General features: G+C 47.6%; 1 protein-coding gene across 1 annotated transcript; it reads right to left on the reverse strand.

The window, feature by feature from the left end:
* Window positions 1-7,903: 7,903 nt before the first annotated feature.
* LOC311248538 (transcription factor JunD-like) lies at window positions 7,904-10,478 on the reverse strand. The gene has a single exon (XM_084339403.1). It carries the CDS (start codon window positions 10,243-10,245, stop codon window positions 9,163-9,165), a length of 1,083 nt encoding a protein of 360 aa, XP_084195529.1. The 5' UTR covers window positions 10,246-10,478; the 3' UTR covers window positions 7,904-9,162.
* Window positions 10,479-11,836: the final 1,358 nt, after the last annotated feature.

Consider the following 11,836-nt stretch of genomic DNA (forward strand, 5'->3'; position numbering starts at 1 on the left):
AATGTTGTCGGAATCTGTGACGTCAGTGGCAGCTCCTGTTGTCATTGGTCTTGGTTTGCCTGGAGTCAGTCCACAGTGCTGCCTCCCCCTGACTGAACAACTGTACTGCACTGTAAGTACCACTTCAGAGGTGATCTGTGGGTCTGCCATTGCTCTCCTTGGGAGGGAGAACACTCTCACTGTCGTAGCAGAAGCACACGGCACACCCTCCAGAACACTCTCACTGTCGTAGCAGAAGCACACGGCACACACTCCAGAACACTCACTGTCGTAGCAGAAGCACACGGCACACCCTCCAGAACACTCCCACTGTCGTAGCAGAAGCACACGGCACACCCTCCAGAACACTCTCACTGTCGTAGCAGAAGCACACGGCACACCCTCCAGAACACTCTCACTGTCGTAGCAGAAGCACACGGCACACCCTCCAGTAACGTGTTCAACTGACCGTTTGAACGCGGGCAGCCGTCTGGCAGTGTCGTACTGAATACAAGCAAAGAAAAATATTGAAGGCTAGGAAATTAGTGTCAGACTAACCTACTGTGGGTCTTGGTGTCATACCTGCAGTACAGTATGTGTTAATATACACTACCTGCAGTACAGTAGGTGTTAATATACACTACCTGTAGTACAGTATGTGTTAATATACACTACCTGCAGTACAGTATGTGTTAATATACACTACCTGCAGTACAGTATGTGTTAATATACACTACCTGCAGTACAGTAGGTGTTAATATACACTACCTGCAGTACAGTATGTGTTAATATACACTACCTGCAGTACAGTATGTGTTAATATACACTACCTGCAGTACAGTAGGTGTTAATATACACTACCTGCAGTACAGTATGTGTTAATATACACTACCTGCAGTACAGTAGGTGTTAATATACACTACCTGCAGTACAGTATGTGTTAATATACACTACCTGCAGTACAGTAGGTGTTAATATACACTACCTGCAGTACAGTACCTGCAGTACAGTAGGTGTTAATATACACTACCTGCAGTACAGTATGTGTTAATATACACTACCTGCAGTACAGTATGTGTTAATATACACTACCTGCAGTACAGTATGTGTTAACACTACCTGCAGTACAGTATGTGTTAATATACACTACCCGCAGTACAGTATGTGTTAATATACACTACCTGCAGTACAGTATGTGTTAATATACACTACCTGCAGTACAGTATGTGTTAATATACACTACCTGCAGTACAGTATGTGTTAATATACACTACCTGCAGTACAGTAGGTGTTAATATACACTACCTGCAGTACAGTATGTGTTAATATACACTACCTGCATTACAGTAGGTGTTAATATACACTACCTGCAGTACAGTATGTGTTAATATACACTACCTGCAGTACAGTATGTGTTAATATACACTACCTGCAGTACAGTATGTGTTAATATACACTACCTGCAGTACAGTATGTGTTAATATACACTACCTGCAGTACAGTAGGTGTTAATATACACTACCTGCAGTACAGTATGTGTTAATGTACACTACCTGCAGTACAATATGTGTTAATAATGTACACCATCATACAAAGTTTGTGCACCCAGTTTCATTGTTTTGACACGCAGGCCTCGTAGCAGGAAGAATGATTTGTAATATGTAGATAATCTGCACGACTGATAATACTCATGTAATGAAGAAACTGTGCACAGGTGATGATGACAATGCATTATAGGAATCATAATCCTTTATGGAGCTGAACTGTTGCTGATACTGCCTCTGCATCTAACAATATGGGATCCTTTGTTTGAATATTGCAATGATTGAGTCAATGAACTGTCAAGTGAAATGTGTTAGGTGACATTTAAACTTTTAAAGAAAATGTAAAAGCTGTTGAATATTTAGGTGAGAAGATTAGCTTTTTTGGTTGGTTTGTTTGTTTGTTGGTTTGTTTTTAGATTTTCCAAGACCCAGGTGAAAAACGTGTCACTAATGTGTTAATGTTCTGGTTCTGATGATCAGGATAGTAATAGCAACAGTAATGATCATGGCAAACTTGGTAACAGAATTTTGGTCCAAGACCGGCTGTAGCTATGGGCAGGGGTGGGCTCAGCCCGACCAAACCATGTGTCTTTCCCACAAAATCTAAATTGTTCAGCCAATGGAAAAATAGCACCTAAAATACCAGTACAGTCTCTGGTCGCAGCTGTGGTGCTGAACGGACCGTGCAGACACTGTGCTTTGGAATGGCAGGGGTTAAGTGTGGAAAAAGCAAATCCATATCTGATATGAGAAAATAAATAGGCCTATCTGGGAAAATAACCTTACATTATTATTATTATTATTATTATTATTATTATTATTATTATTATTATTATTATTATTATTATTATTATTATTATTATTATTATTATTATTATTATTATTATTATTATTATTATTATTATTATTATTATTATTATTATTATTATTATTATTATTACATTATTATTATTATACATTGTGTGGTGAATTAAGCCATATACCATATAGTGGGATTTTTAAGCGGTCAGAATCTTAAAAAAGAAACTCACAATAAACTAGAAACAGAAAACTGACAAAACTAGTCAGTAGAGGTGCGGCTGGGTAGCGCAGTGGAGAATGCACTCGCCTACCAGCGCAGAGACTCTGGGATCTAATCCAGCTGTCAGCGGTGCCTCCGGCTTGGTCAGTCGTCCCTACTAACACAATTGCCAGTGTTAGTGGGTGGGAAGCCGGTGGGGTACGAGTCCTGGTCGTTGTGAACTGTGGTTCCTACTGGTCGGTCGGGGCGCCTGTTCAGCAGGGAGGGGATCGGGGGGAAATAGCGTGAACCTCCGCATGTGTTACGTTCCCCCAGTGAGAGTCCTCGCTGTCGGGTGAAAAGTAGCGGCTGGCTGACTCCACATGTATCGGAGGAGGCATGTGGTAGTTCTACACCCTCCCTAGGCCGACAGTGGGACAATGCGGGCAACGACCAGGAATGGAATTGGCATGACGACTAAATTGGGATGGGAGCAAAAAAAATACAGAAAAAGTGAGAACAAAAAATAATAAGAACAAAAAATAATAAGAAGAAGAAAATAAATAAAACTAGTCAGTAGATGTAGTGTTGTTAACACCCTTCATTAATAATGATAATGAAGTGGTTTAAACAGATATAAGGCTTTAATCTATTAAAATATTCACCCCATACACAAACACAGAGGCCTGAGGACACCATGGCAGGAGCATCTGATTTTGACGGACAACTCAGGGCTTGACACAGAGAGGCTGATTAAGAGATAAAGTGCCAGTCAGCGCAGCAAAACACACCCAAAAAAACTATTCGGCATGCGCCAAAATTGCCCACCTATTATTTCTATCAGTCCACCCTAATATAGCTAGCTAAACCCGTCCCTGTTTCGGTCCAGAATAGATTACACCTTTTATGGGTGTGAGTTTAGTTACGGTTGGTTCCAGAGATCTAGACCCTCTGTATATTGTTCTCCTACCCAATGCTGTCTTCCTTTCTATAAACCCACCTGTAAATACCTTTGAGTCATACAGTATATGTTGATTGTGTTGTATTAACTCCAGGCTTGCAAAAATAAACGTAAAAGAAACACACAAAAAGACGGTAAAACTCAGAAAATTCAAAAAGAGACGCATTATATCTGCATTTGATTCTAGCCTCGCTTGTGAATGAATGTGTCACTTGATTACAAAGCAATACACAAAACATGCCATCCAAGCGCGGTAGAGGTTCTGAAAATAGAACGTCTACTGTCTAGCGCGCAAAAAGATTGATTTACTTGGTCTTGCATCACTGCTTCATTATGTCATTCGGATGTTTAAGGACAGAAAGCGGTATGCAGTGGCTGTTTTCGCTGTACTTATTAGTAAATAAGTTATCAGTTGACTTCTTTTGGAAGGTTTTGTACTTCAGGTCTTTCGGTACTCATGGGTGAGATTGATACTACTAACCGCTGCTATTTCTGGGCCTCGTAAAACATTGGAAAGAAGACGCAGAATTAGAAGGAGATACTTATTGGAACGGTTTCAGGTTGAATCTAAAACCTTACAATAAATCAAGCTCTTACAGTAAATGAGACACATTTGAAAATAATATAATTTGCTTGTTTTGAAAGCTCTTGGTAAACTTGGAATAGTAGTGAAATAGCATTTGTGGCGTGAAATATCAATGGAATTTAGGACGCTACCGAGGTTTGAGAGGAAATAAGCCTCTTCTCTGGGTGGACTTTTGGACAGGTCGACAGTCTTATCCCATCCCTGCTCTTTTAAGTGCAAATAATCGTTTCACCTTGACATGCTGGCCTAGGTTTGTTGTGTCCGAAGGTATTGACCATATTCCCAAGGTGGGCATTTTGCTCCGGTTGGGATTCCCCTCCACCCTGTTCCCACCTCGTGTCACGCTCAGGTTGGGGTTCCCCTCCACCCTGTTCCCACCTTGTGTCACGCTCAGGTTGGGGTTCCTCTCCACCCTGTTCCCACCTCGTGTCACGCTCAGGTTGGGGTTCCCCTCCACCCTGTTCCCACCTCGTGTCACGCTCAGGTTGGGGTTCCTCTCCACCCTGTTCCCACCTCGTGTCACGCTCCGGGTGGGATCTGAGCATGACGTAAGAGCAAAAGGGCCACCATGTGAATATGGTCAATAAAGCCCTGAAGTGTTCCTTTATTGTATCTTTATTTGCACCGTGCGTCCACCTGTGCGTCCACCTGTGTCCACCTGTGCGTCCACCTGTGCGTCCACCTGTGCGTCCACCTGTGCGTCCACCTGTGCGTCCACCTGTGCTCCACCTGTGCGTCCACCTGTGCGTCCACCTGTGCGTCCACCTGTGCGTCCACCTGTGCGTCCACCTGTGCGTCCACCGGACACTGTTCTACAAAGTACTGTTGACTTTGTTTACATAGATTTTTACTTTGTTTTTCTATCGTGGAAATTGAACAAGAATTATGCAGTCATTTAATGTCGTAAAAAAATAAGGGAACATGGTGTCAAATTGTCAGAATTGCAAAACAAAAACTGCTGTACATGTTGTGAAAGAAAATAAAATGAAAAAAATAAAGTTTGTGATGTTAAAATGTGTGTTTCTTCATCAATGCTGCACAGAGAGGTCATGAGAGACGGACAAAAACACATGCATGTGGACAGTAGCCTGGGGGTCAGATTATAGGTGTGGCAGTATCCTGGGGGTCAGATTATAGGGGTGGCAGTAGTCTAGAGGTCAGATTATAGGGGTGGCAGTAGTCTAGAGGTCAGATTATAGGGGTGGCAGTATCCTAGAGGTCAGATTATAGGGGTGGCAGTATCCTGGGGGTCAGATTATAGGGGTGGCAGTATCCTGGGGGTCAGATTATAGGGGTGGCAGTAGCCTGGGGGTCAGATTATAGGGGTGGCAGTATCCTGGGGGTCAGATTATAGGGGTGGCAGTATCCTGGGGGTCAGATTATAGGGGTGGCAGTATCCTAGAGGTCAGATTATAGGGGTGGCAGTATCCTGGGGGTCAGATTATAGGGGTGGCAGTATCCTGGGGGTCAGATTATAGGGGTGGCAGTAGCCTGGGGGTCAGATTATAGGGGTGGCAGTAGCCTAGAGGTCAGATTATAGGGGTGGCAGTATCCTGGGGGTCAGATTATAGGGGTGGCAGTATCCTGGGGGTCAGATTATAGGGGTGGCAGTATCCTGGGGGTCAGATTATAGGGGTGGCAGTATCCTGGGGGTCAGATTATAGGGGTGGCAGTATCCTGGGGGTCAGATTATAGGGGTGGCAGTATCCTGGGGGTCAGATTATAGGGGTGGCAGTAGCCTAGAGGTCAGATTATAGGGGTGGCAGTATCCTGGGGGTCAGATTATAGGGGTGGCAGTATCCTGGGGGTCAGATTATAGGGGTGGCAGTAGTCTAGAGGTCAGATTATAGGGGTGGCAGTAGCCTAGAGGTCAGATTATAGGGGTGGCAGTATCCTGGGGGTCAGATTATAGGTGTGGCAGTATCCTGGGGGTCAGATTATAGGGGTGGCAGTAGCCTGGGGGTCAGATTATAGGGGTGGCAGTAGTCTAGAGGTCAGATTATAGGGGTGGCAGTAGTCTAGAGGTCAGATTATAGGGGTGGCAGTAGCCTGGGGGTCAGATTATAGGCGTGGCAGTAGTCTAGAGGTCAGATTATAGGGGTGGCAGTAGTCTAGAGGTCAGATTATAGGGGTGGCAGTAGCCTGGGGGTCAGATTATAGGGGTGGCAGTAGCCTGGGGGTCAGATTATAGGGGTGGCAGTAGCCTAGAGGTCAGATTATAGGGGTGGCAGTAGCCTGGGGGTCAGATTATAGGGGTGGCAATATCCTGGGGGTCATATTATAGGGGTGGCAGTAGTCTAGAGGTCAGATTATAGGGGTGGCAGTAGTCTAGAGGTCAGATTATAGGGGTGGCAGTATCCTGGGGGTCAGATTATAGGGGTGGCAGTATCCTGGGGGTCAGATTATAGGGGTGGCAGTAGCCTGGGGGTCAGATTATAGGGGTGGCAGTATCCTGGGGGTCAGATTATAGGGGTGGCAGTATCCTGGGGGTCAGATTATAGGGGTGGCAGTATCCTGGGGGTCAGATTATAGGTGTGGCAGTAGCCTGGGGGTCAGATTATAGGGGTGACAGTAGTCTAGAGGTCAGATTATAGGGGTGGCAGTAGTCTAGAGGTCAGATTATAGGGGTGGCAGTAGTCTAGAGGTCATATTATAGGGGTGGCAGTAGCCTGGGGGTCAGATTATAGGGGTGGCAGTAGTCTAGAGGTCAGATTATAAGGGTGGCAGTAGTCTAGAGGTCAGATTATAGGGGTGGCAGTAGCCTGGGGGTCAGATTATAGGGGTGGCAGTAGCCTAGAGGTCAGATTATAGGGGTGGCAGTAGCCTGGGGGTAAGATTATAGGCGTGGCAGTAGCCTAGAGGTCAGATTATAGGGGTGGCAGTAGCCTAGAGGTCAGATTATAGGGGTGGCAGTAGCCTGGGGGTCAGATTATAGGTGTGGCAGTAGCCTAGAGGTCAGATTATAGGGGTGGCAGTAGCCTGGGGGTCAGATTATAGGGGTGGCAGTAGCCTAGAGGTCAGATTATAGGGGTGGCAGTAGCCTGGGGGTCAGATTATAGGGGTGGCAGTAGTCTAGAGGTCAGATTATAGGGGTGGCAGTAGCCTGGGGGTAAGATTATAGGGGTGGCAGTAGCCTAGAGGTCAGATTATAGGTGTGGCAGTAGCCTGGGGGTCAGATTATAGGGGTGGCAGTAGCCTGGGGGTCAGATTATAGGGGTGGCAGTAGCCTAGAGGTCAGATTATAGGTCAGGTTTTATTCCCACTGGGGTAGCCCATCATATAACGGACAGTATGTAAATGCCTTTAAACAGATTGACCATTTTGTAATTTCACAATCAACCAGCAGAGGGCGAAAGACAACACGTTGATCGACCAGATTGCTACTACAGTATCCCTTTTCTGTACTGTGAGGAATATAGAAGCATATTTTCAGAATGTTTCTGTTGCATAACACTGTGACATCACGGATTCATTCTTCATTACTGGTATGGGGGAATCTCCAAATGTCTTGATGTAGGCTAATCAATGTTTTTCTGATTACTCAAAGGTCTGTCTATTTAAAGTATAGTTTACAGGTAATTGAAAATATTGATATGATGATAAACCTACATTACGTTGGTTTGATACAGCCTTGTGGATTCTTTGTAAATCTATAGCCTATTTTGGACAATTCACACCAATAATTTCAACTGAAACTGTAGCATATGATGCAACATCCACAAGATTATGATTCCTCAAAATGTGACTCAAGGTTATTTCTTATAACTTATCAGGCCTACAAAACACCACATTGGGTGGTAATTATATCAAAATAGAGGCAACTGAATATATAGTCTGCACTCTGCACAGACAGATGGAAGAAACACTGTATTGTATATAAGCAATATTTATTTGAGCACACAATGGCGTGTAAAAATGTGAAAAGAAATATTCAGTGCAACAAAAATGTGACGACACTTAAGATTTAAAGTAAGAAAACACTCAAATAAGACACTATAGATAGAGCACCAGGTATAAAATGGATGAATATAAGTGCTTTGTAAACATTAGGCATAAGAAACACTGATGATGACTTGCGCCCAACATTCGAGTTTGTCAACAACATGCTAATTGTCTGTAGTGTAGTATAAGTATAAATCATACAGTGATAACAAGGAAAACTGCTTTGGTCCAGGTTGTAAAATGCATGGACACCCAATATTCTTTTTGTATCCACTTTTTCTCCTCTTTTTCTATTGTTCTCCCATCCCAATTTCACTGTGCCAATTCTTACCTCCCCTGTCTTGAACGTTGCTCGCATATGCCCCCCACTGTCCGGTTGTAGGGAGGATAGAAGCCTTGCATCACGTGTCCCCTCCGGTACACAAGGAGGCAGCCTGTCACATCTTTTCACCAGACAGCGCGGACTCTCAGTGGCGAGGAGTAACGTGTGGGAGTCTCACACTACCCCCGCCATTTCCTGTCTCTCCTGTGCAGGCGCCCCCCAACCTACCTGTAGGGGTCGCTGTCCACAACGTCCAGATTACCACCCATCTTGCATTGGTGACAAGCGCAATGTCCGCTGCGCCACCCAGCCACCATGGACACCCAATGTGTAAACATTAAACAGATAAATGCCCTCAGCGCCTCTGTCGGGGGCGGGACCGGGACCGTCTGCATCCTGAGGGCCGCTCCTCTGTCGGGGGCGGGGGCTGGAGACGGGACCGTCTGCATCCTGAGGGCCGCTCCTCTGTCGGGGGCGGGGGCTGGAGACGGGGCCGTCTGCATCCTGAGGGCCGCTCCTCTGTCGGGGGCGGGGGCTGGAGACGGGGCCGTCTGCATCCTGAGGGCCGCTCCTCTGTCGGGGGCGGGGGCTGGAGACGGGGCCGTCTGCATCCTGAGGGCCAACAGGAGGAACAGGCCACAAAGCAGCTTATATGCTGGTCAACACGTGTTGGTCCTCTGCCCAACCCTTTCACTGCCACACGACAGAAGGTTAACCCTTTACTGTCACACAACCGACGGCGATGCATGCGCGGAGCTAATGATGGAGCATCGCCGTGGGTGGTGTGACAGTAAAGGGCCAACCTTCTGTGTTGTCACAGTGAAAGGGTCAATGCACCTGGACCAGCTGACACCCGCTGTTCACGTGACTCAGGACCTTCTGCTTCAGCCGCGCCACCTGCTCCCGCAGCGAGCTCGCCGTCGAGGCCAAGTCCAGGTTCTGACTCTTCAAGTTGTTCACTTTGTCCTCCAGTCGGGAGATCCTCTCCAGTTTCCTCTTCCGACACTTGGAGGCGGCGATTCTGTTCCGCAGCTTCTTGCGCTCGGCCTTGATGCGCTCCTGGGCGTCCATGTTGATGGGAGACAGCGGCGGACTCATGTCCCCCCCGAAGCCGCAGTGCACCTCCGGGACGGTCTGCGGCTCGTCCTTTAATAAGGAGCGCACGCGGCAGAGGGCTTGTTGGTGGTGTTGGTGGTGTTGTAGCGCGTCTCCCCCCCCTAAGTGATGCACCGGAGGAGGGGGGAAGGGCACGGTGTCCGTGGTGTAGTTGACACTAGTGCTGCCCAGGGCGCTGCCGTAGCTGCTCAGGTTGGTGTAGACCGGCAGGTCCGCTGGCTGCAGGGTGACTTCCGGGGCCACGCTGGTGTCGTTGCCCTGCAGGTCCAGACTGTTGGTCTGCGCTGCACAGCCAGCGCCAGCCCCGTTCAGCTGGTTCTGCTTGTGCAGGTCCTCCAGCGCCTTGACGAAGCCCTCCGCAAACTCCTGCTCGTCCGTCTTGTTGTTGGGGGGGTAGAGGTGGAACTGGGAGGAGGTGGTGACCATGCCGTTGGACTGGACGATGAGCCGCTCCAGCTCCGGGGAGGAGGCCAGCCGCAGCAGCCCCTGGTCCGGGGAGGAGGCCAGCCGCAGCAGCCCCTGGTCCGGGGAGGAGGAGGAGGCCAGCCGCAGCAGCCCCTGGTCCGGGGAGGAGGCCAGCCGCAGCAGCCCCTGGTCCGGGGAGGAGGAGGAGGCCAGCCGCAGCAGCCCCTGGTCCGGGGAGGAGGAGGAGGCCAGCCGCAGCAGCCCCTGGTCCGGGGAGGAGGAGGAGGAGGAGGAGGAGGAGGAGGAGGAGGCGTGGAGCACCATGCTCTCCTTGAGGTTCAGGCTGGTGGCGTCCGTCAGCTTTATTAAACCCATATCCTTCTTCATCATTATATTCGTCAAGTGATTCGTAGTAAAAAAAAAAAAAAAAAAAAAAAAAAGGAATAATAATACAATAAAAAAGACTATTCTTCAGCAGCGCCCTCAGAGGTCCTCCTCTCCATTACGCAGAGAAATCAACCGATGCGTACATTACTTATAAACCCGTGAAAGTACCTCTCTCTCTCTCTCTCTCTCTCTCTCTCTCCCTTCCTTCCTTCTCCAGGTCGATCATTGACGCGTCCTATTATTAACGTGATCTTATAATGTATAGCATAACAATGTCTATTATAATCGGCGGTGATGTTTATTGCTCGAGCGGATAGGTTTCTATGCGCGCACGCTTTCGCTTCCTTTTCTACCCTCCCGTCCTCCATGATGTCACCTCGCAGCGCGCACATTGGACGGAGATGACGTCTCCAGCCTGTGATTTGAATAAGGGGGCGTGCTGACAGGGTTGCCATGGAGAGCCAGGGTAAACTGCAAACAGCGCGGTGCATTGTGGTTTGATGTCATGGCGAATAAGAAGGAAGGAAGGAGGGGGGGGGGGGGGGGGTTGACCAATGCTTTGTTTTCTTCCTTGTACTTGCTTTTAAGAATGATCCTTTCAGCATAAATAACTATGTTTAATTCGATTTCACAGGGACCCCCCCCCCCATCTAATAACACAGTGTCAGACTTCTTGCAGTCATCAGAGAAAGGCAGCTTACTTCACCATGTAGGTTAATAATAAACACGATGAACTCCGTGTGTGTGCAGGGCTGCATTTCATATAATATATGAGGCTAGGAGAGGAAAGAACTTAGTTGTGTTCGCCAACAAACACATGCAAACATTTAGGTGCCCTGGCCTGCAGTGCACGCTTCCAAATATGGAGTTTCATTTGAAGTCGTGCACTCCCCGTTTAGAGGGATCAGATTTCACTCCCGGGGTGCCGGTGTGTTGGAGAGAGCGGCTCGAGGCACATCTGGAGACAATTCAGATGCACAGGTGATGTCTCACTTGTTTTCTGTTTCCTACAATAACCACTTTCATCACTGTGTAGAGAATATAGCCTCTGATTTAGGTTTAAAACCTTTCACCACCAGTGGTGCAGTGGCAAATTGACAGTAGGTCAAACGCTCCACGCGCGTGCGCGTGCGCACGCATGCACAGTTTTTTTTGGCTGCTCTCGTCCTGCAGCTGGATACTATTGCCTCACAGTGCGGCCGTCAGCGCGCGGCCCAGAGAGCGCCGCTGGCTCTGCGGCTCTGCAGCTGCATGCTTCTCCGGGAGTCCGGTTGGATAATGCCATGTAAAAAGCGATTGCGCATACTTCAGCCTCAGTGAGCGAGGTATAACGCCGTTATACCGAGTTATACCAGCACTGCACCACTGTTCACCACCACACTACAGAAGGGTTAGGTGATAGTAAAGGGTTAACCTTCTGTAGTGTGTGGTAGTGAAAGGGTTAACCCTTTGTCGTGTGGCAGTGAAAAGGGTTAACCTTCTGTAGTGTCGCAGTGAAAGGGTTGACCGTTTGGTAGTGCGGTAGTGAAAGGGTTAAAGAGGGAACGCCACCATGTCAGTTTGAATGATGTTACTTCTATGGCCTAGAACAGCT

The sequence above is a fragment of the Notolepis coatsorum genome (assembly GCF_963971535.1).
Source record: "Notolepis coatsorum genome assembly, contig: SCAFFOLD_1235, whole genome shotgun sequence".
NCBI classification, from domain to species: Eukaryota; Metazoa; Chordata; class Actinopteri; order Aulopiformes; family Paralepididae; genus Notolepis; species Notolepis coatsorum.